This window comes from Cheilinus undulatus, linkage group 12 (genome assembly GCF_018320785.1).
Source record: "Cheilinus undulatus linkage group 12, ASM1832078v1, whole genome shotgun sequence".
NCBI classification, from domain to species: domain Eukaryota; kingdom Metazoa; phylum Chordata; class Actinopteri; order Labriformes; family Labridae; genus Cheilinus; species Cheilinus undulatus.
In genome coordinates this window covers 38,207,195-38,234,264 of record NC_054876.1, presented here as the reverse complement: position 1 = coordinate 38,234,264, position 27,070 = coordinate 38,207,195, and the positions used below count along the sequence as shown (strand labels likewise).

At 39.0% G+C, this 27,070-nt stretch overlaps 2 protein-coding genes across 2 annotated transcripts in view; both read left to right on the top strand.

Moving 5' to 3' along the window:
* LOC121519050 (neuronal tyrosine-phosphorylated phosphoinositide-3-kinase adapter 1) overlaps positions 1-6,698 on the top strand; it is a 61,790-nt gene extending 55,092 nt beyond the window's left edge. Inside the window, exons 5-7 of the mRNA XM_041801828.1 lie at positions 1,012-1,254; positions 3,609-3,715; positions 4,275-6,698. Of these exons, the coding sequence (XP_041657762.1) occupies positions 1,012-1,254; positions 3,609-3,715; positions 4,275-4,706 (782 nt within the window). The 3' untranslated portion in view covers positions 4,707-6,698. The remainder of the gene's footprint in view (positions 1-1,011; positions 1,255-3,608; positions 3,716-4,274) is intronic.
* A 2,306-nt stretch (positions 6,699-9,004) lies between these two features.
* On the top strand, positions 9,005-25,708 carry atp1b2b (ATPase Na+/K+ transporting subunit beta 2b). Its single transcript, XM_041800503.1, has 7 exons — positions 9,005-9,371; positions 16,030-16,158; positions 16,496-16,603; positions 16,786-16,991; positions 17,204-17,263; positions 17,712-17,807; positions 20,934-25,708. Exons 1-7 carry the CDS (start codon positions 9,281-9,283, stop codon positions 21,099-21,101), a joined length of 858 nt encoding a protein of 285 aa, XP_041656437.1. The 5' UTR covers positions 9,005-9,280; the 3' UTR covers positions 21,102-25,708.
* Positions 25,709-27,070: the final 1,362 nt, after the last annotated feature.

Below are 27,070 nucleotides of genomic sequence, written 5' to 3'. Positions count from 1 at the left end.
CATTGGAGGGGTTTTGAGCATGAACCTGTCTAAGGTCATGTGACAGCATCTTAATCAGATTTAAGTCCAGACTTTGACTAGCACCCTCCAAAACCTTTGTTTCTTTTTAGGCCATTTTGAGGTGGACTTGCTGGTGTGTTATGGATCATTATCCTACAGCATAACCCAAGTGCGTTTGAGCAATCAGCAGAATATTTTCCCAAAAGTCTGGAAAATAATCAAGGCGTTTTTTTTTGGTTTTTTTTGGCAAATGTGAGACGAGCTTTGTGTCCTTTTTTGTCAGCAGTGGTTTTGCCATTTTTGCCCAGTCTCTTTCTTATCGTTAAATCATGAACACTGACCTTAACTGAGTCCAGTGAGGCCTGCAGGTCTTAAGATGTTGTTCTGGGTTCTTTTGTGACCTCCTGAATGAGTCATCAATGCACTCTTGGAGTTAATTTGAAAGGCCGGCCACTCCTGGGAAGGATCGCCACTGTTTTGAGTTTTCTCCATTTGTGGATAATGGCTTTCACCATGGTTCGCTGCAGTCCCAAAGCATTAGAAATAAATTTGTAATTCTTTCCAGACTGGTAGATGTCAGTGACTTTGTTTCTCAACTGTTCTTGCTTCCTTAGATAGTGTCATGCTGTGTTACTTTGTAGGCTTGGATGTCTTTATTCCCTTAATGAATGAAATCCTCATTTGAAAACTGCAATTCCCAGAGACATGGGCATTTCTAGTTTTTTATGAAATATTTTTTCCATTTCATAAAGTATTACTGACAATACTTTTGCAGATTACGGTGTGGTCATAAACAGCGAATTAGAGTTCCAACTTCTGATTGGATTTAACACACAGAAAGAAAAGTAATGGATGGAAAGAATGTCTGTGACTTGGCGATATATATGAGTTCTATAGTTTTATACTAGACTGACTTTGTTTGTGAGCATAATGATATATTTTTGGCATGTCTCCAAATTCTCCTTTGAAGAGTTTAAAATATTTATCCTGTTCCTTCTCCCCCTGTCTCAGAGGATGAAGGCCGTGCGTGGAACGGCAGCGCAGATGCTCTATTAAGAATGGATAAAGAGGACCTCGGCATGGGGTCCCGAGGAGGACACTCAGGCATCCCTGTCCACTTCAGTGGTGCCACCAGCAGGGCTCTGGGTCACACCGAGTCCCTGGCCGGTGTGGACAGCAGCCCCGGGTTCAGAGCGCTCCCCAGAATGGGTCTGCCTCTTCCCTGCCAGACTTTCCCCGCCTGTCGAAATGGAGGTGAGCAAACACTCATCTTTTAGTGAAAGCCTCAAACCACAGCAAGGAACTGTGGCTGTAGATTTGCACAGAGAGAGAGATTCCACTGCTGAGTCTGCGCTGTCTTAAACTTGGAAAGCTTACTCCTTTTTTGTCCTTGTCTGACATCAAATGCAACTTTAATAATGTTCCAGAAGTGAAGGCTCTGTCCTCTTCCCTCTCCTGACAGTCATAACAGAACCACCAGCACCGCCTCCATTACATCCTCTTTTAGTGAAAAAAGACGTGAAGCTTTTTGTTCCTTTGTCAGACTCTTTACATCAAAACTCAAAGCCTTTCCATAGAAACAGAGACGCTGCTTATCCTTAGGGTCTGTGCGATGTTTCTCTTTAGGCAGAGCTAAGAGCAGACGTGATCATAAATTCATAAACCATCTTATTTGTGGTGCTTCGAATGTACTTTTGGACAAACCTTGCCAATACTTCATTATTGAATTGAGTTATAGGAACCGAGAACTGTTAAAGATAGGGGGCTGCAGGATCAAACTTATCACAGTTGGGATGTCAGGCTATGCAATTACATAACCACTTAAAAGGCTGCAATTATTTTTGTCATAAGAAGTACTCGAAATCGCAATCACAAATCGCAATATTGTCCAGTATAATCGTAAACATTATAACACATTATAAAACTTGTGCAATGTACGGCATATTACCTGTAGGACACTGCCTTTTCCCCCAACTCTCTGTGATACCAGAATTATTTTTCTCAGCCAGTCAGTTAAAGTCATGGAAAGTGCTACCCAGCATCTGACCATTCAGCAGTGTCCACAGCATCTCAAACGTCCTGTTTCTTCCAGAACTCAAGAAATGTAGTTTTAAATCCCTTTTGGTCCCTAAATATTGTCTTTATTAAAATATTGACTATATTAAAGCATATGGCTAACTCATCAAGCAACTATACTTAGGGTATCTTCCTGACATGTAACTCATTAATGTAGGATAATAGTACTCTGTAGTGTAGTTAGATGTTGCCACAGGTTTTTAAAAAATTTAAGTTTAATCAAGTGGTAAATTTGACAAATATATAGCTATTTTCAAGGTATAAATAAAATACAGGTGATTTTTTATGTCAGTTTTATGATCTTACAACAGTTTTATTTACATATGTGGTGTATCAGTTTGTAGTTTTAATGTGAGCTTTTTTTCTGCTTAAATTCGTTTACATATTTAATATTTGTGACATCTTCTTTGTTTGCTGGTGGTATTGCAAAAGAAAAAAAGTGGTATAAGTCATGAAATAGCTGTGATTTTACTCCATTTTAAACTATGTATCAGTTTTATTTAACTTAAATGGCATAAATCTTTTTTTTATTGTGAGCCTTATCACTGCTAAAATCATATTATTTATTCAATATTTGTGATTATTATAGGTTTCCTGTTGGGATTATAAGTTAGAATTGGTGGTACCACCATTTCTTATACAGTACTCTAAAGTCAGTCATGCTTGCCTCTCAAAGAGGTCAGAATCTAAAGACAGCCTCATCATGTCTTGTAAAATGAATATTTTGTATTTAGATAACTTTCTGATTTACTAGTATATACTCATTAGACTCTATATGTGTTTATTTTCCATTATTGACATCTTTATATGCATAGACTTTTTATCATAAATGGGCAAGGAACCATATATGGTCACTTTGTTGGCCTTGATTTTCACCATAACAATGAAAAAAATATTTATAAGTATCAAAAGATAAAAGGATTGGGATGTCTACCGATAATAACCTAGGGCTTAAATTTCTCATTTCTAAGTATTTCAATGACTGCCCTTTAAAGGGTTTGGGTTCTAGTATTTTAATACCAAAGCATTCCCAAGGCATTTATGCAATTCCACCAGTGTGCAAGAGTTTTCCTGCAATTTTTGGAGATTAAGATCGAGGAATTAACCAATTTTGAGTGCCTAGGATGTCTGTTTTTGTTGCCATGAGATCAACACAGGTACCAGTGTTGCTTGCTTTAAACTGGAATCAAATCAAGGTCAAAAAAATGTTTTAATGTGACAACCATCAACACTAAACAGAAACATTTCAGTCCATTGCATCACTACTGTCACTCATGTTGTCAACCCTTTTTGTTTAAAAATGAACTGAGATCTTATTTTAATGAATTATTGATAAGCAATCATCAGATTAACATCACTGCAGAAATAATGTGTTTTTTACTGTTGGAAATAGTGAATTTCATCATAAAGATAATGTAATTAAACCCATCTGACAACTTAACACAGGATAAGGATCTGTGCCAAAATGAAAACTTTGTATATCCCAGTGTTCTCGTTAGCAGACACCCAGTCTAATGTTTGTCTCCTTACAGAAGTGGGGCGGCTGGGCCGCTCCTCCTCTGCTGCTGGAGTGAGACAGGTGGGTGGAGGAGACGTCCAGAGACAGAGCAGCCTACCAGCACGAGAAGCCCTGAATCAGGTGAATATATTGCACCCAGATATAGACTCTATTAACTTCATTCATAGTAGATTTGAGAGAACATTAATATTGTTCTCATTATTACTTCCCCCTCTGCTAATGACAGTGCTCCAGTAGATCTATTTTTAGCGGCTAGATATGCCCACTGAGCAGAAAGGCTCTGGCTCGCCTCGAAAGAATACGAGCTGCAAAGGTATTTGACATAGGCTGATATGTAATCAGGAAATAAGAGGGAGAGAGAGTGGAGAGGAGAACGAGCGCTGCTGTGTTTGGAGTGATGAGCTGCAGTCCTCCAGCAGCACATTTTGCCCAGATTCTGGCTGCATAGCGAGTGCTGACGCAGTTTGAGCGTGCTGCAGAGACAGCCTGCATGCGGCTTGTTGACCCTCCCTCAACCTGTCATACATGAAGCAGTGCTGCATCCTGGTGGCTATGCAGAGGAACTGCAGTCTTTTTAAAGATTTGCTGTCTCTGCTTGCAGCCTTATGCTGGTTTTTAGGACAAGAATAGAGTAAAATCTCACAAACTCACTGATTTTTTCTTTTCTAAATCTGTTCAGCTGCATGGTTTGGCCCAGTCACAAGCGCCCTGCAGTCCCAGCAGCCCCAGCGTGTCCCGGCAGCAGCAGCAGCTCCAGCTTCACCAGCAGCAGCTCCAGTTGAAGCAGCAGCTCCAGCAGCTTCAGCAACAGCACCACCTACAGCTGCAGTTCCAGCAGCTCGCCCAGCTGGCACAGGGACAGCCTCCTGTCGGCGGGGGCACCACCCCGTCTGCATCACAGACCCAGAGAGACGGCAAGCTGTTGGAAGTCATCGAGCGTAAACGCTGCCTGTGCAAAGAGATCAAAGCCCACAGGCGACCCGACAAAAGCCTGTGCAAGCAGGACAGCATGCCCATCCTCCCGAGCTGGAGACGGACACCTGAACCTCGCAAGACTGGCACGCCACCCTGCCAGAGGCCACAGGCAGTCGTGTGGGACACGGCTATCTGAAGAGGAGGGACGGGATGACGAATATACAGCATTAAAGAGAGAAATAAACACACAGAGGAGATGATGGTTGAGCAGCTACAAGCAAATAAGAAGAGTAGAGATGGGCTGAGCTCTAATGCTCTTATTGTGTGATAAACTGATCAGAGCACAGTAACAAAGGTCATCAGAGACTTTGAACTTGTTTGGGAATAAAAAATAAAAACAGGTTGTTAAAGAAGTGGAAGAGGTGTAACAATCAGACTAAAATAATCTCTTATCTGGGTGATTTGTACTTGCTCTGTCCTTTTCAGTGTGTTCTAATTGCCAATGATTTTTTGCCACAAACGCCAGTATTGTTGCTACAAAACAAAAATGCCAACATAACAATAATGGGTGGGATGTTTTCAGAGATTGGTGTTGCCAAATTTCCTCCTGACTACTTGAGACTTAAAGGAAATCATGTATTTTTCTCCGACACGCATAGAAACTACTCTGTGATTGAGAAAAGGCGAGACTCGTTGCTAAGTTATCGAAGTGTTTCTTGAAATTGTGAATGCATTATGAGATGTCTTGGTATCAGTAGATTGTCATTGTGGATGCAAATAATCATCACTGAGGAGTAAAAGCTACCTACTGTATCTGTTTGCATATTTGTAATGTAAATCTATTTACTTTCTCAACGTTTCTGCAATTTTATAGCAATATGCTCCCGACAGCAGAGCAACATAATCAAAACTTGTGTCGACTAGCCTAACATACATATCTAAGACTTGAAGAAGTCATATTTACTGTGTCATTCTCTGCATGTCACAATAGACATTCAGTATTGTAAAAGAATATGTGTAGAGATGATCATGTGCGACTTTTACATACAGCAGATCTTCACCATGTGGTTGTATAAAAACAACAAATATATCGCTAATAAAAGGTGGTGTGACAGGTCCAGCCAAATCCAGATCAAATCAATGGTACAAAAAACATCATCGCTCATGCTTTTCCACAGTTGCACATTAGTGATTGTTCCACCACACAGAAAACAAGCACTGACACCCATCAACACAGACTGTACAACATGGTGCAACTGATGAGACTGTGAGTATTGATCACCTCAAACAGAATGCTGGAACAATCTGCACAAAAACATGGTATTCGTTTAGGAGAAAGTAAACCCTAATGTACTGTAAATAGATATGTACAACTGTATTGAAAATGTAGCAATTATTTCCATTTTTCATACTTGTAATCAATACATATTATGTAGCATATACTGTATAAACATAACTTTGTTCACTTGTTTTTTCTAAAAGAATTAAGTACTTTATCTGCTGCAGCCAGTCCATGCATTACTTATAGTTCTACTAATAAACGGTAAGCCCTCTAAAGAAAGGCACAGGCCAACAGTTGTTTATTTGAATTTATGCAAGACTCCCTTTAAGCTGTGTTATTCTTTTATTTATGCCTTTTTTATGACATACATTTTTATTTGTGTACAGATTACAACAGCTCCTCGTCTTGACATTTTGACTACTTTGCTGCTATCTTGAACTACTGGTGTTGTTCATTGGACCACATGGCGTCACCATGTGAAACATTATCAATATAGTGGTTATTGTTACATATTTGTTTTCTTTCTGAAAGCCACGTGAACTGAAGTTTGTACCTTGAAGAGTGAGCCCTTCTGTAATAGTATTAAGGCACTTGAATGTCTCTTGGTTGTTGTTGTTTTTTAATGATAATGATAGTTAGCACCAAGCTGTACAGTTACAGTACACCCTGTGAGAAGACGACCTATCTAAATGTTTGAGAGTCACTGCTCGGCCATACTTTTTTTTTGGTTTGTTTTGTTTTAGTCCCACCTGCTCGTGTTTGAGGGTCGAGGTTTTTTTCCAGCGTCCATTTTCAAACAAACACAGGTCAGGGTGAAGGAAATGGGCGAGTGCAATGCATGCAGAGATTCCTTACACTGAAAATGTTCCTATGATGCTGACTATTGTGCCCGATTTTAATTTTCAGACCGATATGGACCCTAGATATCATTTCCAAACTAGTTTACAGAAGCTGTTGGTTTTGTGTGTCTTCTAAAACAGTGGCCATTATATGAGTGCCATACTATATTGATATGGTAAGATACGGTGTACCTTGGAAATCACTGTAGTGCTATATTTGCATTGATATTGTCATTCAAAATAAATTTTATATAATGAACTTTACACAACAAACAACTGTTGCATGTGTTCCTGCCTCGTGGTGTTACAGAGTAAAGATGGAGAGGGAAGTGGACATCATGTTCCCTCTGCACTCCCTGCAGCAGCAGCAGGTGTTGCAGTTCCCGCAGCATCCAGGTGAGGGAGCTACCTTCCCTCTGATGCTACTGCTGCTGGTGGTGCTGTGGCTGCATGCTTAATGCTGGAGGCAGCACTGCAATATACTGTAGTAGACACAAACGACGCACTCAGAGTAATCCATCAGACTGTTCTAGACTGAATACTGAACAGCTGCATCACCAGAATTAATCACTTTCTAGAGAAGTTCAGCAGAAACTTTCTTCATAACCGATTGCCTGAAGTTCTCAGGCAATATTAGATAAAGGTCATATTTAAATTCCAAATATGTAAATCTGTTTTATAAATATTGGATGAAGGTTACATCTAAATCCAAAACTTGAATATTAATTCCCAAAAATTGGATAAAGGTGAGATCAAAATAAAAATTTGTCAATTTATTTAACAAATATTTGATAAAGCTAACATTTATGATCAAATTTGGCCTCCATTTTTCCAAGAATTTTAATTAAAAAAATAAAGTGTTTATCCAAAATCTCTCTCCTACCTTCAAAATATTGGATAAAAGTTCCTTGAGGTTCCTGCCTGTTAAAGGGACGGTCTTTCTTGTCACTGTAATGTTGCTAAATGCTGTTTAGTGCTGAGCTCATGGTGGTTAATGTTGGAGTACAGTGCCCCCTTTGTAAAGTTTGATTGATTGCTTTAAATTCAAAATTTGGCCCTTAATTTTGCAGTTGTTGGATAAAGATAATATTTAACTCCAAAATTTGGGCCTTAAACTTTTCAAATATTGAACAAAGTCTACATTTTAATCCAAAATGTCAACTTGATTTCCCAAATTTTTGATTAAGATGTCATTTAAATCCACAACTTGTGGCTGAATTCCATCTATTCTGAATAGAGACTACACCAAAATCAAAAATATGTTTATTCATTTCCTTACAATTACATAGTTTACATTTAAATCCAAAATAACCCCTATATTTCCCAAACATTGGAAAAAGTTGTAATTAAAAACCAAAACTTTTCCATTAATGTCCTAAATATCAAAAAGAGTTTACATTTGAATCCAAATCTTCCCCTTAATTTTTCAAAAATGGGCTAAAACTAACTTTTAAACCAAAAATTTGGGCCTCAATTGTCTAAATACTGGACAAAGTTAACATTTTGATCATACAAGTCCTCCTAAATGTCCAAACAATGGACAAAGATGTCGTTAAAATCCAAATTGAGTGCCTGGATGTCCCCTATATTGAAAAAGAGAACACTAAAATCCAAAATATGTCCTTTAATATCCCAAATATTGAATAAAGATTACATTTAGATCCAAATTTTGTCCTAAATTTTTCAAATAAATTGATGAAAATTGCAATTAAATGAAACATTGTGACCTGAGACCCATCCTATACGATGTTTTACTTTTGAATCAATTTAATTTCTTTCATTTGTAATGGGACCACATAAAATTAAACACTAAGGCTGCCATCTGATGTACTGTACAGCTTAAAGCAAGTTTAGATCTGCAGTCCCTATTTAAGTTTTGGCCTTTATACTGATATATAAATATCACTGAACTGAAAAAGTATACATTTTGAAAGGCTTTCTGATATCTAACCAGTGTCAAATTTCATTATATTAAATTATGTAACAAAGGAATTTCACGTTATTTAGGACGCTCATTCAAAGAAAAAATCAATGAAATACATGCCTTTTGGTCGATTAAACATGTTAGTGGTATTTTAACGGTTTTCTTCGATGACGTTAGAACCAATAACGGCTCAGTCTCAACCACCACGTGATTGGCTGTAGGAGTTGTCAATCACAGAGCGCGGTGTAGATGATTGGCTTAGAGGGAGCAGGATGATTTGTTGGGGGAGGGTGCTGCTCTTCCAGGGATGATCGAGGATGAGGTTCTTGGTGTGGGGGGGCGGGGGGTGATTGGCGAGGGTGGGGGTGAGTGTAGAGGGAGGAGGAGGGAGTGCTTTACCGCAGTATCACTAGATTTCTGCACCACTCATCAAAACTCTGCGGCATGCAGACTAGCGGAGCTGGGGGGGAGGGCAGATACTAGGTCTGTGCTGAGAGTAGCAACGCTACCTCTACTGTCCATTTTGTTTTATTAGGTAGGCTACTGTAGTGTCTTACTGTAATTTACGTCTTAGTTCAGTAGACCAGTTTTAATACCTCTCTCCTCTCACAGCGGAGGCACATTAGCTCTCTCTCTCTCTGCCGTCTTGCTAATTGTTCAGACCCGGCGTTTTCACATTAGGGCGCGTTAATTAGAGAGTTTAGTGTCCAAACGTTTATGAGAAAATGGCAAAGGATGGAGAAAAAAGCGAGTGGAAGGAATTTATATGGAACCCGAGGACGAGGGAGTTTCTGGGCAGGACGGCGAGCAGCTGGGGTAAGTAGAGTCTAGCTACAGCAATGCAGCAAAGCCGGCTCTCTAACAGGTCTCTGTTAAAGTCTGTGAAACCTCTGCTAAATGTTCAACATGCTGCTCAGTGAGGACTGGAGCTGAAATATGTGATTGTGTGAGGGTTTCATGTGAATTAGAGCCTAACAGGAGTTTGGTGATTACGCTCAGGTTCAGGTAATGAGGTGGCTGTCGCTGTCCACTTCTCTGTGGTGCTGAAATCTGAATGCGGCACAGCTCATTGGGAAGGGAAAAAATTATCTTCTGCCTCAGTTTCTGTCTTTATTTATTAATTTATGGCACTGCTTTTCCCTGCGCAATGCGCTCAACATAAGGGAGGAGGCATATGGTCTTATTTTTACATTTGAATTAGCCAGATTACTGCAGCAGTGCTGAGACAATGTCCACTCTGTTGCACCATCAGCTCCTGTCTTTGAGGAGTGCTGTAGCCAGCGTTTATCTGGATTCCTCTGCAGACAGACTTTTGATTGTTTTCTGAAGTTAAGAATAGAGAGGATTGCAGCTTTCCATAATGAGCGTTCAACATGATGTCATTCTTTTAGTAAGGGTTGTCCCTCTGGGATATTAAAGGAAATGCCAAATCCCAGCTTCTGTGAAAGACATGATTGTTGCTTTGCAACCCTCTTTTCTGTAATTCAATCATCCTTCAACTGTTTCAATGATTCATGGAGTGATAGGGCGCATATGGTCCTGTTCTAATGACATTGGAGCATTTTAATCTGGGTAAAGCCGAGGGCCAAATGCTATTTGTATCACCTCCAACCCCCAGCCCCTCCCAGTGAGTGTAATTCAGTGAGGGATTTAATCCTAATCTAATGACTTCATTGGCTGATGGGGAAGGTATCAATTCAGGGTGGGAGCCAGCAAAGTAAACCACTTTCAGGAATCTAGACTATTTTGATCTACCCACTGGTTAACACGCTCTCAGTGGAAAAAATGAAGTTTAGTCTGTGATTGGAGGAATAGTGAGCCGGATTGTTCTTAGAGTGGTATTGTGGTGATTATGTGTCATCAATGAACATTGTACTATTAGGAATCATTGACTGCAGCTTCCTCTGCTGGAATCCTCCCACAGTGTAAGACTTAATCCAGCTCAGTGTGTCCCAGGTGCTTCAAGGTCTGCTGGCCTTTTTAAGCTCTGCTCTCTTAGGCTCGTTAATTAGGCTATTTTTGTACCTTGCCACTACATGTAGGCCTGCTAAACTTGGCATTTCACTTCAGCACTTCCTCGTTCTCCCCATGACGCAAACACAGAAGGCTACGTACTGTGCACTTCTTCCTTGAATGGACAGCTTTGTTTATTTATAGTCCAACCTTCCATTTTATATGCCAGCTGGTCTCACGAAGTTTCCAGTGTTTTTAAAAGGCAAATTAGTTGCTTTAATTTATGCCGATGCAGATTGGGAGGTTTAGATCAAAGCCTTGTTCAGCTTGAAACAGGCCTCATGTTTTGTCCTTGTGTTAGTGGCTGTAATGATATGGAGAAAGCCTTGGTCAGATACAACAATCCTGCAGTTAAGATGTTGCTTTGCCACCAAACAAAGTGGCCTTAATTGAAAATTCTGCACCACCTATTTCTAAATCAATAAAAACTGCAACACAAAATTAAAGGCCTAAAGTGCCTAACAAGAAAAATACACCAATATATGGTTTTCCAATGGAGAAGCAACAGCTTATCCTTCCCTTCATTTTGTGCTAAGAGCTCTATTCTTCGTCTTCTTCTGATCATCAGTTTTCAAAGCAATTAATCATCATGTCTGCCTAATTAATTCTGATAGAAAATAGACACCTTTCGCCATTATAACGAAAGAAAGAACCGGATACTGAACCCTCCCGCCCCAACCTCTCTGTTCTTTGCTTTCAACTGCCATCTGCAGACAAAAACCCCAGCTGAAAGAGAAACCTCACTGTCCATCACCATCAGGCACTGAGAGGGGCAGACTGTAAACCTAACACCATCCTTGCCAGGGGGAAAGCCACCCTGCCTGTATGCACGTGTGCACACGCAGTCTCCCCTGGGTGGTGTCATGTTTGTGGCGAGCACGAAACCCCCTCTGGAGGACAGAGGAAACCACTTAAACACTTTGTTTTGTCACATCTTATCTCTCTCTCCCTCTCACTGTAGTGCCTCCGGCACGGTCCAATGCCTGGAGAGCTGACTCTGTGTATTTTTAATGACTCAGCTTGGGTCTTTTCCATGCGACAGACGGGATGCTCTCTGCCATCTTACTCAGCCATTCATTCATTTACTTCAATGCAGATTGCAGTGATTTAAGAAACAGTTTTCTGAACATGCACACAGGATATAATTCATCAAGGTTTCTTCTCTGTAGAAGCCCCCCCATAGAACTGCTTCCTCTTGACATTTTGGTATGGATCCTGTAAGCCCAGCTGTGAGTGGAGGCAGGTGCAGCTGCTGACAGAGTGAAAGAGCTCCACACCAGGGGGGCAGACAGCAGAGGCACAGGGTCAGGGCACTTCATCCCCATCCAACTCAAGCCTCAGGTGTGAATGCTTAAAGTGACAGGCATGTCAAAGGAAATGTCAGTTATGCTTCCCTACTCTTTTTATAGACAGGAGAGCCTGATATGGGACCAAACAGCTGCTCACAGATCACTCTAAGAGCATATTGCAGGGTTGTTTAGGTTGACTGACACTGTAGACTGCAGCAGTGGCAGAATGCTGCATTTTTTCTATTGTATTTGACTTCTTCAGACAGTGCTGGCTCTAGACAGTCACTCAGTCTTCAGCTATCACATTGAGGCAACTTATTTAAAGGCATTTTTGCTACACACCAACACCTACTGGATTTAAACTATTGATTGCACTGCAGAAACTTACATGTTAGAAAGTGTCCATCCATTCATTGTCTATACCACTCATTACATTTTAGGTGCAAGAGTTGAATCAGTCGATCATTGGTACACCTTGGACTGGTCGCCAGTCAATCCTTGTCCTTAGAGACAATCAACCAGGCGCTCTCACATTCACACCTACAGGGATTTAGAGTCACCGATTAACCTGACTAGCATGTCCTTGGAATGTGGGAGGAAGCCAAAATACCCACGCACAGACAGGAAGAACATAGCAACTCCACGCAGAAACTCCCTGTCCAATCAGGATCAGGACACTAACCCCTGCAGCCACCTTGCAACCTGCCTTAGAACGTGTATTTGTTTAATTTCCAGTCAAAACTATACATTCACACATTCCTCTGACAAAAGGAAAATTAACATCTCATTTCAAGATGTTACCAGCCAAAAAATATGGACTGCTTATTATGGGTAAAAATTACAGCCAACTAGTGCTGCAAGTTTTGGTAATGATGTGCAATTGGTATATTAGACAACATTATGATTTGTGACTGCAATATAATACATAATTGTTATCATGAGTCTACTTGCTTTGTTATCAATAGAAATGCAGAGAATAATGATAGTTTTTAAGTATGTATTTCTCAACTTAAAACATCCAAATATTAAACAGCATACAACACTTGCAGTTTTTACAGTACTACTTTCAAACTAAGGGAATATTTTCCAAAAAAAATCGTTTTCTTTATTGAAAATACATTTACTACTACAAAATGCAAATGCAATGAGACTATTTTAAACCTAAAGGCCCTTCTGCAGGCATTTTTGTAAACCTTTAAAGAACTACTTAATACAAAAACAATTGCATTTATGCGGTTATGCAATTGCACATTAGATCAATCATGCAATACTACAGCCAACACAGCAAGCACAATTTTCTTTTTTGCTTCATGAATAACATTTTTTTTATTTTGATCATAACAAATAGAATTGTACTTGTTATGTGTCTTCAAATGAAACCTTAGTTCAGCTTTAGTTTTTGCCTGTTATGTCTTAGAATGGGATGCTTATCTGGAACTTGGAAATCACTTATATTAAGTGACATCCTCTGTTAAGAAATAAGACAAATAAATTCACTAGGATTTGAGATGTTGCTGTGCGTACAGAATAAGCATTCAGATGGATTACATTTAGTTCTAGTATTTCTGATTGGCAAGTAATCAGAAAAAGACTATTATACGTGTTTTTGTTTACAACGATAAGCAGTTTTCAGTCTTAGCTCTGCTTTCCCTCTTACATAACATCACCCCAGGGGTCTCCTTATACCCTTAATGAAAAAGCCCTAGTCTATGATGGCCTGTAATCTTCTGACCCTGCGGCCTGATCTCCAGGGGGTCCTTGTCCTCCCTCCTCCTGTGATAGCCTCTGTTGTTGTAACTCCCCTGGTGTGGACTGTATAATGAAACTCACCAGCGAGCAGCCATTCCTGCTACCTTATTTCACACCGTTTCAGGTCACTGTCCTCTCTTTGTTAGGTCAAAGAGGATGAATTTCAGACCGAACTCTGCAATAACAGATATTTTAAATCTAAATGTCATTGTATTTGTTATTGAGTGAGAAAGAGAGTGTGGCAGATGCTGCAGATGGAATGAAACACTCTCAATTAATGAGGATTAAACCGCCTCCTGTGAACATGTTTGACCACACAGACACACACAACATGCCATGACATTTTGTTTAAGCTGAATTAAATGTCAGAGTATTCATATTTAAAAAATGTATCGTGTATTAAAGTAATTACGAAATGGGCTGCACTTACCACAGCTGTAGATGTCCAGCTAATGCAGCTTTCATGCATAATAGACAAATCTGCCTTTCATTGTAATGCAGAGTAGTTCAAAGAGTCCTGTGAGACACACAAGGCAACACACAGCAGTTACTGCAGAAGAAATAACTGATGGAAATCTCAGCTGAATCCTCCATGCACAATAAATGACAAAACATGCAGCGTAATGTTATAGTGTACCCTTTAAAGAAAGCCACTGCAAACAGCGGCATGTTGTTATGGTTAAGACATTGTTTAAAGCTAAGAACAACTCCACAAGGTCTATTTTAGAACATAAAAATCCACATTATTTGTTTCAAATGGTCTTAGGGAAAGGGAAGCTGCAGCTTGGCTTTTCTGAAGTTAATTAGGAGGTTACATAGTTATCTAATTTTTCATATATTTTGTAGCATTCTCATTTACTTTGTGTTTTAGTGGGTTTGTTTCAGGTAATTCATGCTTTTACCACAAAGACAAGTTTAGGCTTTTTTCAAAGGAATTAAAAATACATTTATTTAAACTCATGTTAACTTTATTTAAACAGTACCTTTTAAAACATGTAAGCATGCAGCCCAAAGTGCTGCACAGAGGGAAATGGAATCAGAAATTAACAATACTAGGAGCAATTACAAGACTAAGACAAGAATGCAGGAGTAAAATACTTAAGAAAAGAATTAAAATTAATACAGGAAAACAATGGATATACCTGATAATGCTTATGTTTATTTTAAAGTCACACTTAAAGCTCCCATCAGGGTGTTTTAGCTGGCAATGAATGAGATTAAAATGAATACTGATGCCTCTTTAAGAGCTACAATGACAAACAAGACCATTAGTAAAAAGACTGATTACTTTGACGTTGTTGTTGGTGCCTGAAATTGCTCGATTGGGGGAAGGCATCAGATGAAGTGATTAACAGCAAGCTGCCTAAACAACGTTTTAATACATTTACCAGATTCTTCATGAGTGACGCATTAAAGAGAGATGAGATGTTATTTCATAATCAGCATCAGTGCATAAATAGAGATTAATTAAGATCCATAATCATTGCATTAATGTTTTAAATTGCATGCTTTATAGTCCGTTTCAGCACACTTTAGTAAAGCTACTGCAACATCTCCTTGCAGTGACAGTGATGTAAAATAAGTCCACCACTTTAGAATAAACTTTAAAAAATTCTAAGACAGCTCAGTGGATAAGTTAAGAACCATCTGCACCTTCTGTTATCAGACATTTACCTGTTTTACTTGTTCTTTATTTCCTTTTCAATCTATAACAAGTTCCTTTTTCTGGTAGTTAAGTTAATGTCAAACAGGAAGTCAGTTACCTTTATTTTAAGACAGCACTGTAATCAAAAATGAAACAAAAGCTACGGTTCATATAGATTTTTAGTTTATTTATTCATACAAAAGTTTTAAATTCCAATTAGTGGAAGTTTAAAATGTGACAAAAAGGGGAGGGTTATTGTTTAATACGTTTTAATCTTGGGAAACTCATAGTCTGTTGAAAATACTGGACGAAGCCTGAGTCACATCAACCATTTGGTCCTTTAAGGTGGTCTTTGAATCCAAGCTGCATCAGTCAGCATATTGAAACACTGTCTCAAAGTAACTTTAGATCAGTATATAAACAAAGAGGTGAATTCAAGATGGGTATTAAGCCTCTTGAAGAAATGCTACATCATGCCAGCTTCCTTTACATCAGCAATACCCTAATTATACAAAGCAGCCCAGTTATTAAAAAAAAATCTCCATGGCACACTGTGTGCCCATAAAGGTGTTAACTCTTCCAACTAATATCATATTTTTAACCAGGCTGTGAACATTTTGAACTCTGCTGTAAGAATTTGATTTTAACATATGGTGTGTAAATAACATTTGCTACTTTTACAGCCAGCCTCTAGTGGACACTTGAAGAATTACATCTTTTCTGCATGGTTTCATCTTGCATATCATTTAATCTAAATCTGTTTTCTCTTTTTCCACAGGTCTTATTATTCTCTTCTATATTGTTTTCTACATCTTCCTTGCCGGCCTGTTTGCACTCACCATGTACGTCATGCTGCAGACACTGGACGACCACAAACCCACCTGGCAGGACCGGCTCTCCACGCCAGGTATTGCAGCGACTTTATTTGTTTAACCTTTTTTGACCCAGGAAAAACAGGAAACAAGATTAAAAATCTCTTTAGCTCTAGCCAAGACAGGCAGCAGCACAGTTAACAAAATTAAAGACAGACTATTAGCAACAATACATGTAAGCATAATAGCATATTTGAAAACATAAAGTAATTAAATGAGGAAATATTTGTCAAAATTGGACCACATTCATGAAAACCTTATTGATCAAACAGAGCATTTATAAACAGATGTTTACATAAACTGCATGATCTCAAAGTTGAAATAAGTCTCTGCTGTACTGACTTGACCGTCCTATCTCCCTCTCACGCACAGGTATGGTGATTAGACCCAAATCAGATGAGACCTTTGAGATTGTCTACAGCATCAAGGACACTGAGAGCTGGGACATGTACGCTCAAGCCCTGGACCGCTTCCTGGAACGTAAGTCTGGATCCTGTGCTGTGACTCAAAACGCTCCCAGTGGATTATCCGACCATCCAGAATGAATTGTTTTTACCTAATAAGAGATAATTCCCTTACAGTCACGGGGGGAAAGGAGATTGCCTCACATCATAAGCCTTTAAAAATACAAAATAAACCCCGCCTCTGCCCTCTCTCTGCAGCTTACAACAACTCCGTGCAGGCCCAGAAAAATGATGAGTGCACCCCGGACAAGTACTTCCTGCAGGAGGACAGCGGTGATGTGAGGAACAACCCCAAGCGCTCCTGTCAGTTCAACCGCACCATCCTGGAGGACTGCTCTGGAATCAATGACCGTTACTATGGATACCAGGAGGGCAAGCCATGCATCATCATCAAGCTAAATCGGGTATGAAAGGGAAAAGGATGTTGTTGCTAGGAGACATGGAGCCACTGAGATAATGAAAGTGGTTTGGAGAGAGGAAAAGATGATCCCTGTAAAAACATATTAAATACAGTCCTGTTTGTCTCACTTTAGGGCAGATGTAATGTCAACTTTAGTGTTAAAAGCATTCGAATAGAAAAAGTGCTTGATAAGTGATGCCCTTTTTTTCCAACCAGGTGATTGGGATGCTTCCAGGAAAGGATGGACAAGCCCCGTTTGTCACCTGTGGTGCAAAGGTAACCCAGCTTTGTCTCACACAATGAACTCTCTAACCTGACAATCTGGACTGTAGCCCATTCGTAGCTTTTGTGTCTCGCTCTTGTCTGCAATATGTCACCCATTACTGAGCTTCATTCTCTTTCTTGTCTGCATTGCATGCCATTTACGCCATCTGTCTGTGCTGCTTTTTCCATTGCTTTCCATTAATTTGCGCTCCAACAGAGATACAAAGTTGGCAAAAATGAATGGGTAAGAACAGGAGAGGAACCTGTGCTTTCAGCTCTCTAGTGGTACAGATCATTGTTTTATAGATTTGTCATGGTAAGACAATCTGTGTTGAGTAGATGGAAGATTTAGATTTAGAGAAAAGTAGAAGATTAATAAGCCTCACCTCCTCCTCTTCTGCATGCTAAATGAAGGGATTTTTTCAGGCTGTTTACTCATGATGTTGTTTCACCCCCACAGAGAGAAGACTCCGACAAAATTGGACAGTTGATCTACTTCCCACCAAATGGCACTTTCAACCTCATGTACTACCCGTACTATGGAAAGAAAGCTCAGGTAAGATTGTGCTTCTAAATTCTGGAAGCAAGCAGCATCTCCATGCAGTTTATTGGAAAAGCACCAAACAGAGTACACCTGCTCCAATGTTTGAAGCGAGGCTCATTTTGGCAGCTATTTTAGTTTTAATCTTGGTCTTTTGACAAAAACAATATAAGTTTTAACAGCACCTTCGTCTTTTTTTCCTTTTATAATTGGATTCTAGTTTTAGTTCAGTCAGGAGAGACATAATACAAGTTTAACAAACAGATATTTTAAATTTAAATGAAGCGAAATTTACAGTGTCTTTGGCAATTGGACGGCAGAATTAGGATACCCCCTTTGGAGTCTAGACACTGGTGGTGGTGGTACTGAAGAATGCTGCATTAGACAAGAAGTAGACTTCTGAAAAGCTAGACCAGGAAACCAATGACGTGGCTTGGAGGAGGAGACTGGGGTACGCAGGATGAGATAAGTAGAAGACCTGCAAGGATCTAGGCTAGATGCTGATTAACTGAATGGAGGTGGCTGGGGTGGAGGAGGGTTGCAGCTTTCAGACTGAAACAACAGGCTAACTGAGAAAGAGAGAATGGCAGATTTAAAATATGACAGGTGCATGATGATTAGTCAGATGAGTCTGTGGCAGAATCTGATTTGCTGAGCAGTGTGTAATATTTAGCCTAATAGCATTGAGCAAAACTAACTTGTTGAAGATGAAACATTATATTTGTGTTTGGCTCCATCCAAATTGGAGTTTTATCACTTTAATATATACAGTAGTTTTTCAAATTAACTTAGAATAAGTTACATAGAGTCTGCCATCTTGGATTTTTTTGCATTATGCGTGTTTGTACAGTACCACAGAAGGGACCAAATAACATGTACACATGATTTAAATACCACTGAATCAGAATGTTAGATGGTGCTAATATTACCTATTTTACACACTTCACCTTTAAGACAGCGAACGCCGATGATCAGCTGATCACAAGAGCAGGAAGAGAGAAAGAATGGAAAAAGAGAGAGAGATGAATGAGTGGTGACTATTGACTGGGTAGAGACAGTCCTCCTGCTTGAACGTACTCTGAGCTCCATTTAAAGAAATTTGTAAAACAGATGAGCAAAAAAGTCCTTTCACTTAGTCATCACTTTAAATCAGAATGTTTTCTCTCTTTAAACTAATTCAGTTATAGTTCTTATGAAAAAAACTTAAACTTTAAGTACTTAAACATAAAACTTATGAAAATACTGATACACTTTGAACCTCAGACTTCAGCTGGTGGTGGAGTAGCCTGCTTTCAAATCCAGTATGTTTCCATGAAGTACGAAAAAGTCAGTTTATTGTGTTAGTCAGACTAAAGATGGACTTAAAAACATGTAAACATGTTAGTCCAACTGATATAGTAAGTCACATTTCTCAAAGTTGGACTCAGGGACCTAGAAAATTACTCATGCATGTATACACCTCAATCAGACCCAAACTGAGCCGAGCAGTCCTTTCTGGAAGTTGAACAGCAGAAATGCTAAGCTTAGCAGCAGTCATTTTGTCACCATAATCTGAAGGGATACCTTGTATTATATTTGTACGACAGCTGTCAGCATTCATGCATTAATCTGGATGCAATTAAGGTCCATAACAACTGCACTCTTTTTTAAAATTGCATTAATTGCATGCTTTATTGTCCCTTTCAGCACACTTTGGTTAATCCCCTGCAGCGTCCCCCTGCAGCCACAGTAAAATAAGTCTGCCGCTGCTCCTTCATGTCTTTTTTTACTTTAAAAACGCACAGATCTCAGAGGACAAGTCAAAAGACATCTGCATCTTGTGTTATGAATCATTTCACGTTTTTCTGTCCCTTTTTTCCTTTTCCCAAAACAAGTTCCTTTTTTTACGTGACTAAGTTCATGTCATAACCTTTGATCAACCCAAAGTTTCTTTATTCTGTGGAATTTAAAAAATCAACAAAAAAGGTGAGATTAATCGCAATAAACTACCGAAATTCTGAGATTTTCCTTTTTTTTTGTTGTTGTTGTTAAACAACCCCATTACAAACTCATTAAATCTTAAAAACTTTGAATCGTGGATTTGGACTTTTAGTGGAGTAGCCTACTCTCACATCCAGTATGTTTACGTGAAGTTTGAAAAAATTGATGTTTTGTTGGTCTGACTAAAACTGGACTTTAAAGAGACACATGAGTTGGGCTAACATCATCATCCATAACTTGCTTTATTGTACCTTCTAGCGCAATTTGTTGTTGTTAAGTTTTGTTTTCCTTTTTTTCCCTTTAGATTAAAAGCAGGTCAGCATCCAAGACAGTACAAAAATCCAAATTAAAACAAAAACAGTTTTGAATACAAAAAATAGAAATGTCAAAATGCAACAAAAGAGGAGATTAATCACAATTAATTGTAGGAATTCTAAGAGTGAGTGGAATTAAAAACAATAAAAAATAATAAATAAAATATTTTTTGACAGCCTTAATTTGTACCAAAAATGAAACGTTTTCACAATTAAACATACATCCGATTAGCTTCTTTGCTAACTTGTTAGCACTTTAAACCAGGAGAAGGTCCAGTAGTAAATCCATGAAAGACAGCATATGACCATGCACTGCAGTAGAGACTAACATACTTATTAATAGATTCTCTCCAGATGCTTTTATACTGTGACAAGGACAGATGTCAAGTTCACTACTTATCAAGGCTAAACCATAGCTGGACTTAACGGTGCAACTTCTACTACACTACCCCTGCCATACTTTTTCACCAAAGACTAGCTGCAGATATTACCCATTACACAGCATAGAGGGAAACTAACATCTTATTAAGGTTATTGATATTATACTGCTGTGCAATGTTAACAGCCTTTATGACTTGCTGCTCAGCCAGGCTTTTGTTACTCATTGTCTTTAAGCTTGTGCTCTGTCTTTCACTCTGCCTCTCTCTCTTTCCCTATGAGAAAAACATGAATTTTGAAAATCGGACAGCCAGCACTAACATCAGTCTCTTTTAATGTCCATTACTAATACTAAACATCCATTTTGTCCATTTTTATCATCAGCAATCTATCTTCCGCCTGCGATTTTCTTATTTCTGTCATAAAATAACTCTGGTTTTAAAAAATCCTCTGATCTGTTTTTCCCCAGGTGAACTATTCTCAGCCATTAGTCGCTGTCAAGTTCCTAAACATCACCGCCAACCAAGACGTCAACATCGAGTGCAAGATCAACTCCAACAACATCCCCATTGGAAGTGAAAGGGACAAGTTTGCTGGCAGGGTGTCGTTCAAGTTGAGGATCAACATCCCTAACTAGTTTATCCTTTTTTCTCCTCTTCCTCCTGAAAACTACGTCTCCATTCTCTGCAAACATTGCACATACACAGAAAGCAATCTCAAGATTCACACCCTTTGTAGGAGCTGTTTACAAACCTCCACATTTTGGGAGGAAATAGTTTACCTTAGTGTTGGGATGAAGAATTTCAAAAAGGGTGCTAATCCTGTCATTATTTCTGTTTGTGAGCTTTGGGACAAATTCTTCTCTGTACATTAGTTTGAGGTGACGTCTATTTATACTGCATGACCAAACTAGGGGATGTAAAGGATGTGAACGTGTGTTTCCAGAGTTTGTGAGGGTCAGCATCAGTACCACTTTAATGCTGCTCCCCCTCCTGCTGCCTCCTTACAGAGCCTCCCTCTATATATGAATATACACAAATTACAATACAAAATGTGTATATCTACAGTATTTATACGGCATCATAACCTTATATCAGTATTTTGTTGCACTTAAAAGATAATCCAACAGACTAAATCAGAATGGATGGATGCAGAGATGAAGCCATGTTGCATGTGTGTATTGTCTTTTGTGTGCTATGAGGGCAGGAGGCCGCCCGTGTTCCACCTCTCTGCTCAGTGTGGAAAAAAACAGATAATTTCAACCACTGACCACCAGGAGGGAACACACTGTAATAATAGTCGTAACAGGAGATAGGCATTTCCCAAAAAGAGAAAGGGAGTCACAGGAGAGCTCGAAACCTTTAAGAGTGTGTGCGTGTGTGTTTGTGCGTGCGCTCCATTCATTCAGAGGTCCCGTTTCATGCTGTAGGTCGGGAAGTTGCATGCAATGTGCAATATTCATTACATGGCATACATTATGAATGCTGAGTCCATTCTTTGGATGAGGAGACGTCAGTTGAGTTATTATAATTTTGGATCATTTGATATTCAGCCTGTTTTTTGTTTTTGTTGTTTTTTTTTACCTGAGAGCAGCTTTTAAAAACATAGGGGTGTCATAAAGAAAAAGAAAACCTCCAAGGCAGTCTAATCAGGCTATTAAAATGACTTTATTTTCATGGTGTATTTATAAGGCTTTGACATTCTTCCAGCCTTGACTTGATGAAGGCATGAGCTGAAATGCACTGTTTTTAAGATCAAAATGATCATGCCAAATTTTGAAACTTTCAGAACTTTCCAAAACAATCTTTGAATATGACACAAGCTCTAATTTTAATGGTCAGTTGTACCAAAAGGTACCAGGGCTTTTAAAAATCTACAAATCTTCAGTCACATTTTTAACCAGGAGCTGCAGAAAGATATAAGAGAAAGAGCAGCAATGGTACTGACTTTTCCAGAGTCCTTACATTTACGTCTCTGATCTCATCAAGCAGTCTTGGTCATGTTACACTGCCTAAATTTCAGAAAATGCATTGGCAACATATCAGTACCTAAACCAACTTTAATTGATCAATATAGGGTGCCTAGGACTTCTATGTTGGTTGCATAGTGTTTAAAACTTGAACTGAATTGAACACTCTAGCATCATGAAAACCCTACCATGCTATAAAATAAAGATATTTAAATAGTTTTAAAGGGAATGCCTTGGAGTTTCTCCTTTTCTCTATGATTGCATGCATCTCAATCCAAAGAGCACTTCATAACTTTCATTTTCTTTAGACCAACATTTCCTTTTTTCTATATATATATATATATATATATATATATATATATATATTTTCTACTTGCAGATGGGTTTGGGTTACTGTCAGTGACTCCACATGACATTACAGCAGTGTTTCCCACACAGAGATGAAACATGGGCACGCCACCCAACTATATTTGCTGATTTTCTTTTTATTCTAACCCCCATCCATGCACAAGAGAGGTGCCCACTTTTATACTAGTGCACTAAAGGAGAAAATTTAGCTTATTACACAGTGGATTTCACTTATTTCTGCAGCTGCTTTCTGTCAATATCATCCTCTACTCCTGCACTCTAGGAGGATGGTTGCAATACGCTATTTCATCAATGTTTTGTCTTCATATATGCTATGAATATTGAGTGGAAAAATTCAAAAGGCAAGTGATGTTATTTGAGCGTCTTCATACCACATAAAGCTGATGAATACTGTCAAAAAAGCTGAACTACACAAAAAATAAGCGTATAGAATACGGCAGGTGGGATGACCTGCACTGTCACTTCTACTACCCCAGAGTAGTCTCACTGTATGGGAAACACTGCCATGTATCATGGCTTTATTTAACTGTATCTAGTATTTTGAGATTTCATTTAACTCTTAAAACATCTCATTGAGTTTGCAACTAAGCTATTTCTCTTCCTGTAAAGTTTAGCGCCGGGTCAAAAAACATCTGAATATCAAATATCAGAAGCAAAACAATATCCCTGCTGTACAATCAACCATCATTTCTACCGTCACAATTCTTAACAAGAGCTATAAAGCATAAAAAAGTCTTCTTGTGTGTGTGTTTTGCATCTATTTCATACATATCAGAAATAGATGATATTGACATATTTTGTACTGAATTGCACTGGAAGTGTGCTTTTTTTTCTTCTTTTTTTGCGAATCTGAGTTGAATTAACTCATGTACAGTTTTTGAAGCGAGTGATGTAGAAGGTTTTGTTTATCCTCTTTGTTTCCTTCATACTCAATATCATTCTTTTAAAATATCAAACTGTATTGTACGGGTTCTTTTAAGGGTGATTAGTCTTAAATATGTTAGTCATTAGTGCGTCAGAGTTTGGTTTTATAGGCCGAAGCTGGAGATTTGAGTCCTTAACCACATAGAAGCGGTTATTTGTCTTGTAATTATTTTTGTTGTAGTTTCTCCACTGTTGTAAAGATCAAACTGAAAGAAAAGAAAGATAAAAAAGTTTGACAGGGTCATAGATTAGTCCTGGAGCTGTTCACCATTCACTCTGCTGTCTCAGCCACACAGAAATGTAGGAAACACCTGCAAATATTAGCAGGAGGAACGCCTGTGAAGTACGAGTCAGGCGTGTTATTTTATCACAAAATAATGACTGTGAACCTGCAGTGTCATCACAGCAAATATGGCATCTGTTCACTCAAGTTTCGACCTGGCTCGACTCCACTGATTCATCTCTCTCTCTGCATTGTGTTCCTCAGGCTCGCACATATCTCAAAGCAGTCTGAATGGGACCCTTCTAATGCAGATTTGACAAAAAAAGAGATGTAATCGGATCTGTATCATAGGAGTTATTCACGTGAAATATGTGATATAGCAGCCATCAGAGGCTTCTTTTTTTCTTTACTTTTTGAGACATTCCACTGACCAGTTCATTTCTCCTCTGGCATTCCTGCAACACTTACTTAATTTCTCTGTAATCTCTTAATCTGTTCAGCTAATCCAGAGGAGGCACGCTGAACTTCTTTACCCTACTTTGTCGCTCCTCCTCCACGTCTTCTTCTTTGAAATGCTCAGTGCATTCACTCCCATTCTGTGATATTTTAAGCACTAAAGAGTCCATTGAAATCCAAATCAAACATGCCTCTTCATCATGAAATTGGATGCTTTTTTTTTTACCCATGTGCATGTGAAGATTTCCTCTTCAACCAAAGATCTTCATCGTAGTTTATTCCCTTTTTTTCAGCTGAAGATGTGAGTGAGGATCTCATGTGGAGATACCGTAGAAACCAGGTGGAGGAATACCACCGTGTATTATTAAAAGGCCTACTCTTATATAATGAGAATACGCACAAAAAGGAACATGTTTCACTGCAACTTAACAGTGCCTCCTGGTGGACAGACAGTGTTGTTCCCCAGTGTCACAGAATGTTTCCTCTTATCTCCATTTATCTGTTTTTATTTCTCTCTCTCTCTGTTAATTTTTAGATGTCCTCAAAAAGCAATATATTTATTTACTTGTTGTGTGGCAGTATGATGTATTCATTAAAGCAAAATCAGTGCGTCATCAAGAGTGAGGAAAGAAAGATCATAAAGATAGTGCATTCAGGCTTTTTTGCCAGAGTGCATTGTTCTTATGAAACCAATAGAAGAGTGGTGTTTTCTTTATTTAAAAAAAGAGTATTTTTATTGCTATTTTGCTGCAAAGAGGAGAGAATATATAAGCTTGGATTGTATTACGTCATGGGAGCTAGGTGGTAGGTTTTCATCATTTAATTACATGAAACACCAAATGGTTACAGCACGTCTGGAGAAGATTTCCTTTTTTATGTAGAAACATTTTTATTCTCATAGTTTGAGTCCTTTCTTAAATGGAGCTTGTAGAGTTTGCAGTGAAAGTCCCCTGAACTCTGTGGCCTGTTTAACCAGAATTCAGTCATGAAAGTAACTGGAGGCAGTGTTTTTCAGATGACTTTCAGCTGCAAATAAAATTCAGAACCTTCTCAGAATCAACCTACAACAGGGCCAAGAATTTCTCACAAGACTCCCCCAGACTAACCCCCCTTGTCTTAAATCATATTATTGCCTAAGACTGTGGTGCACGGATAGTTCAGGAAAGAAATCAGTGAAATATATTGGGATACTCTCACCCAAAAGGATGATAACTCTATTCTGGATTTTTATTTTTGCTCTTACTGTATGTATATTTTTGCTCATGTTTACTGCAAACCAAGATAGAGAAATAAATAAATGTCATTTAAGGGAACTCAAGACTCACAGTTCTTTTTTGCCTCCTTAACAGATGTGTTTAGTCATGGAATGAAAGATGAAAGGGGGCCTGCATATTTGGACACAATGACCTTTTTGAGTTAACATTAGTGTCTTTTATGTGTGTAAACCCTAATTCCAAAAAAGTTGGGGCATTATGAACAATTTGAGTACTAACATAATACAAATCCTTCTCAACCTATATTCAATATAGCACAACTTAATGTTCAAATGTATACATATTTTTTAGAAAGACACACTCATTCTGAATTTGATGCCTGCAACTCATTCCCAAAAAAGCTGGGACAGGAGCAAGTTTACCACTATGTTACATCACCTTTACTCTGATCAACACACTAAACTGAAGGACTGAAGACCCTAACTGCTGCAGTATTTAAGGTAGAATTCCCATTTTGCCTTGCTGCAGGTCTTAAATTCAAGGGTATATTTTGCACCTCATAATGCACCCTAGGGCTGCACGGCAGTGAAGGGGTTAGCGCTGTTGCCTCGCAGCAAGAAGATTCCTGGTTCGCTTCCCGGTCAGGGTCTTTCTGTGCAGAGTTTGCATGTTCTCCCTGTGGGTTCTCTCCGGGTACCCTGGCTTCCTCGCACCACCTCCTACCAAAGACATGCTCATGAGGTTAATTGGCGAGTCTAATTTGGCCATAGGTGTGAATGTGAGCGTGCCTGGTTATCTGTCTCTCCATGTCAGCCCTGCAATTGACTGGCAACCAGTCCAGGGTGTACCGGCTGAAGACCCCCCATGACCCCAAACAGGATAAGCGGTATAGAAAATGGATGGATGGATGGATAATGCATCCTAAATCAGTCTGGACTGCATGCAGACTGCAGACCAATCAAAGGGGTCTGGCTGACACTCTCAGATCGATCATCTGAGACACCGTATATCTCAGAAAGGTGCTCTAATTTGCTGGTACAATGCATTTTCAGTTCCAGTATTTCCAACATGAGGTTTCGCAAACATAGCTATGTCAATAACATACCTCATAGCAAACATAGCTACTTTTTGGGCTTAGCTTTAGCTACGTTAGCTCTGGTGCATCGGCTACATAGATAACTGAGCTACGTAAACTACGCTGGCTGCATTAAGTCATACTTTATTAATCCCTGAAGAGAAATTCAACGTTTACACTCTATTGTTATACATGCTACACACACATAGGCTGAATTACATGCAAATACACATGCACAAACAGAATCCCCATAGACATGCACTAATGGAGAGATGTCAGAGTGATGGCTTTGCTGCTCTTGTTAAAGCGCTGCCGTGAGCTGTTGAAGGTTCAGTGCCTTGCTCAAGGGCACTTCGACAGTGCTCAGGAAGTGACC

What these genes read in the sequence shown, in the direction of transcription:
- atp1b2b (XM_041800503.1), top strand. Translation starts at nt 9,281, where the DNA reads ATGGCAAAGGATGGAGAAAAAAGCGAGTGGAAGGAATTTATATGGAAC. An exon ending in CAGGACGGCGAGCAGCTGGG is followed by an intron (nt 9,372 to 16,029) that starts GTAAGTAGAGTC and finishes CTTTTTCCACAG; the next exon opens with GTCTTATTATTCTCTTCTAT. An exon ending in TTGTCACCTGTGGTGCAAAG is followed by an intron (nt 17,264 to 17,711) that starts GTAACCCAGCTT and finishes TCACCCCCACAG; the next exon opens with AGAGAAGACTCCGACAAAAT.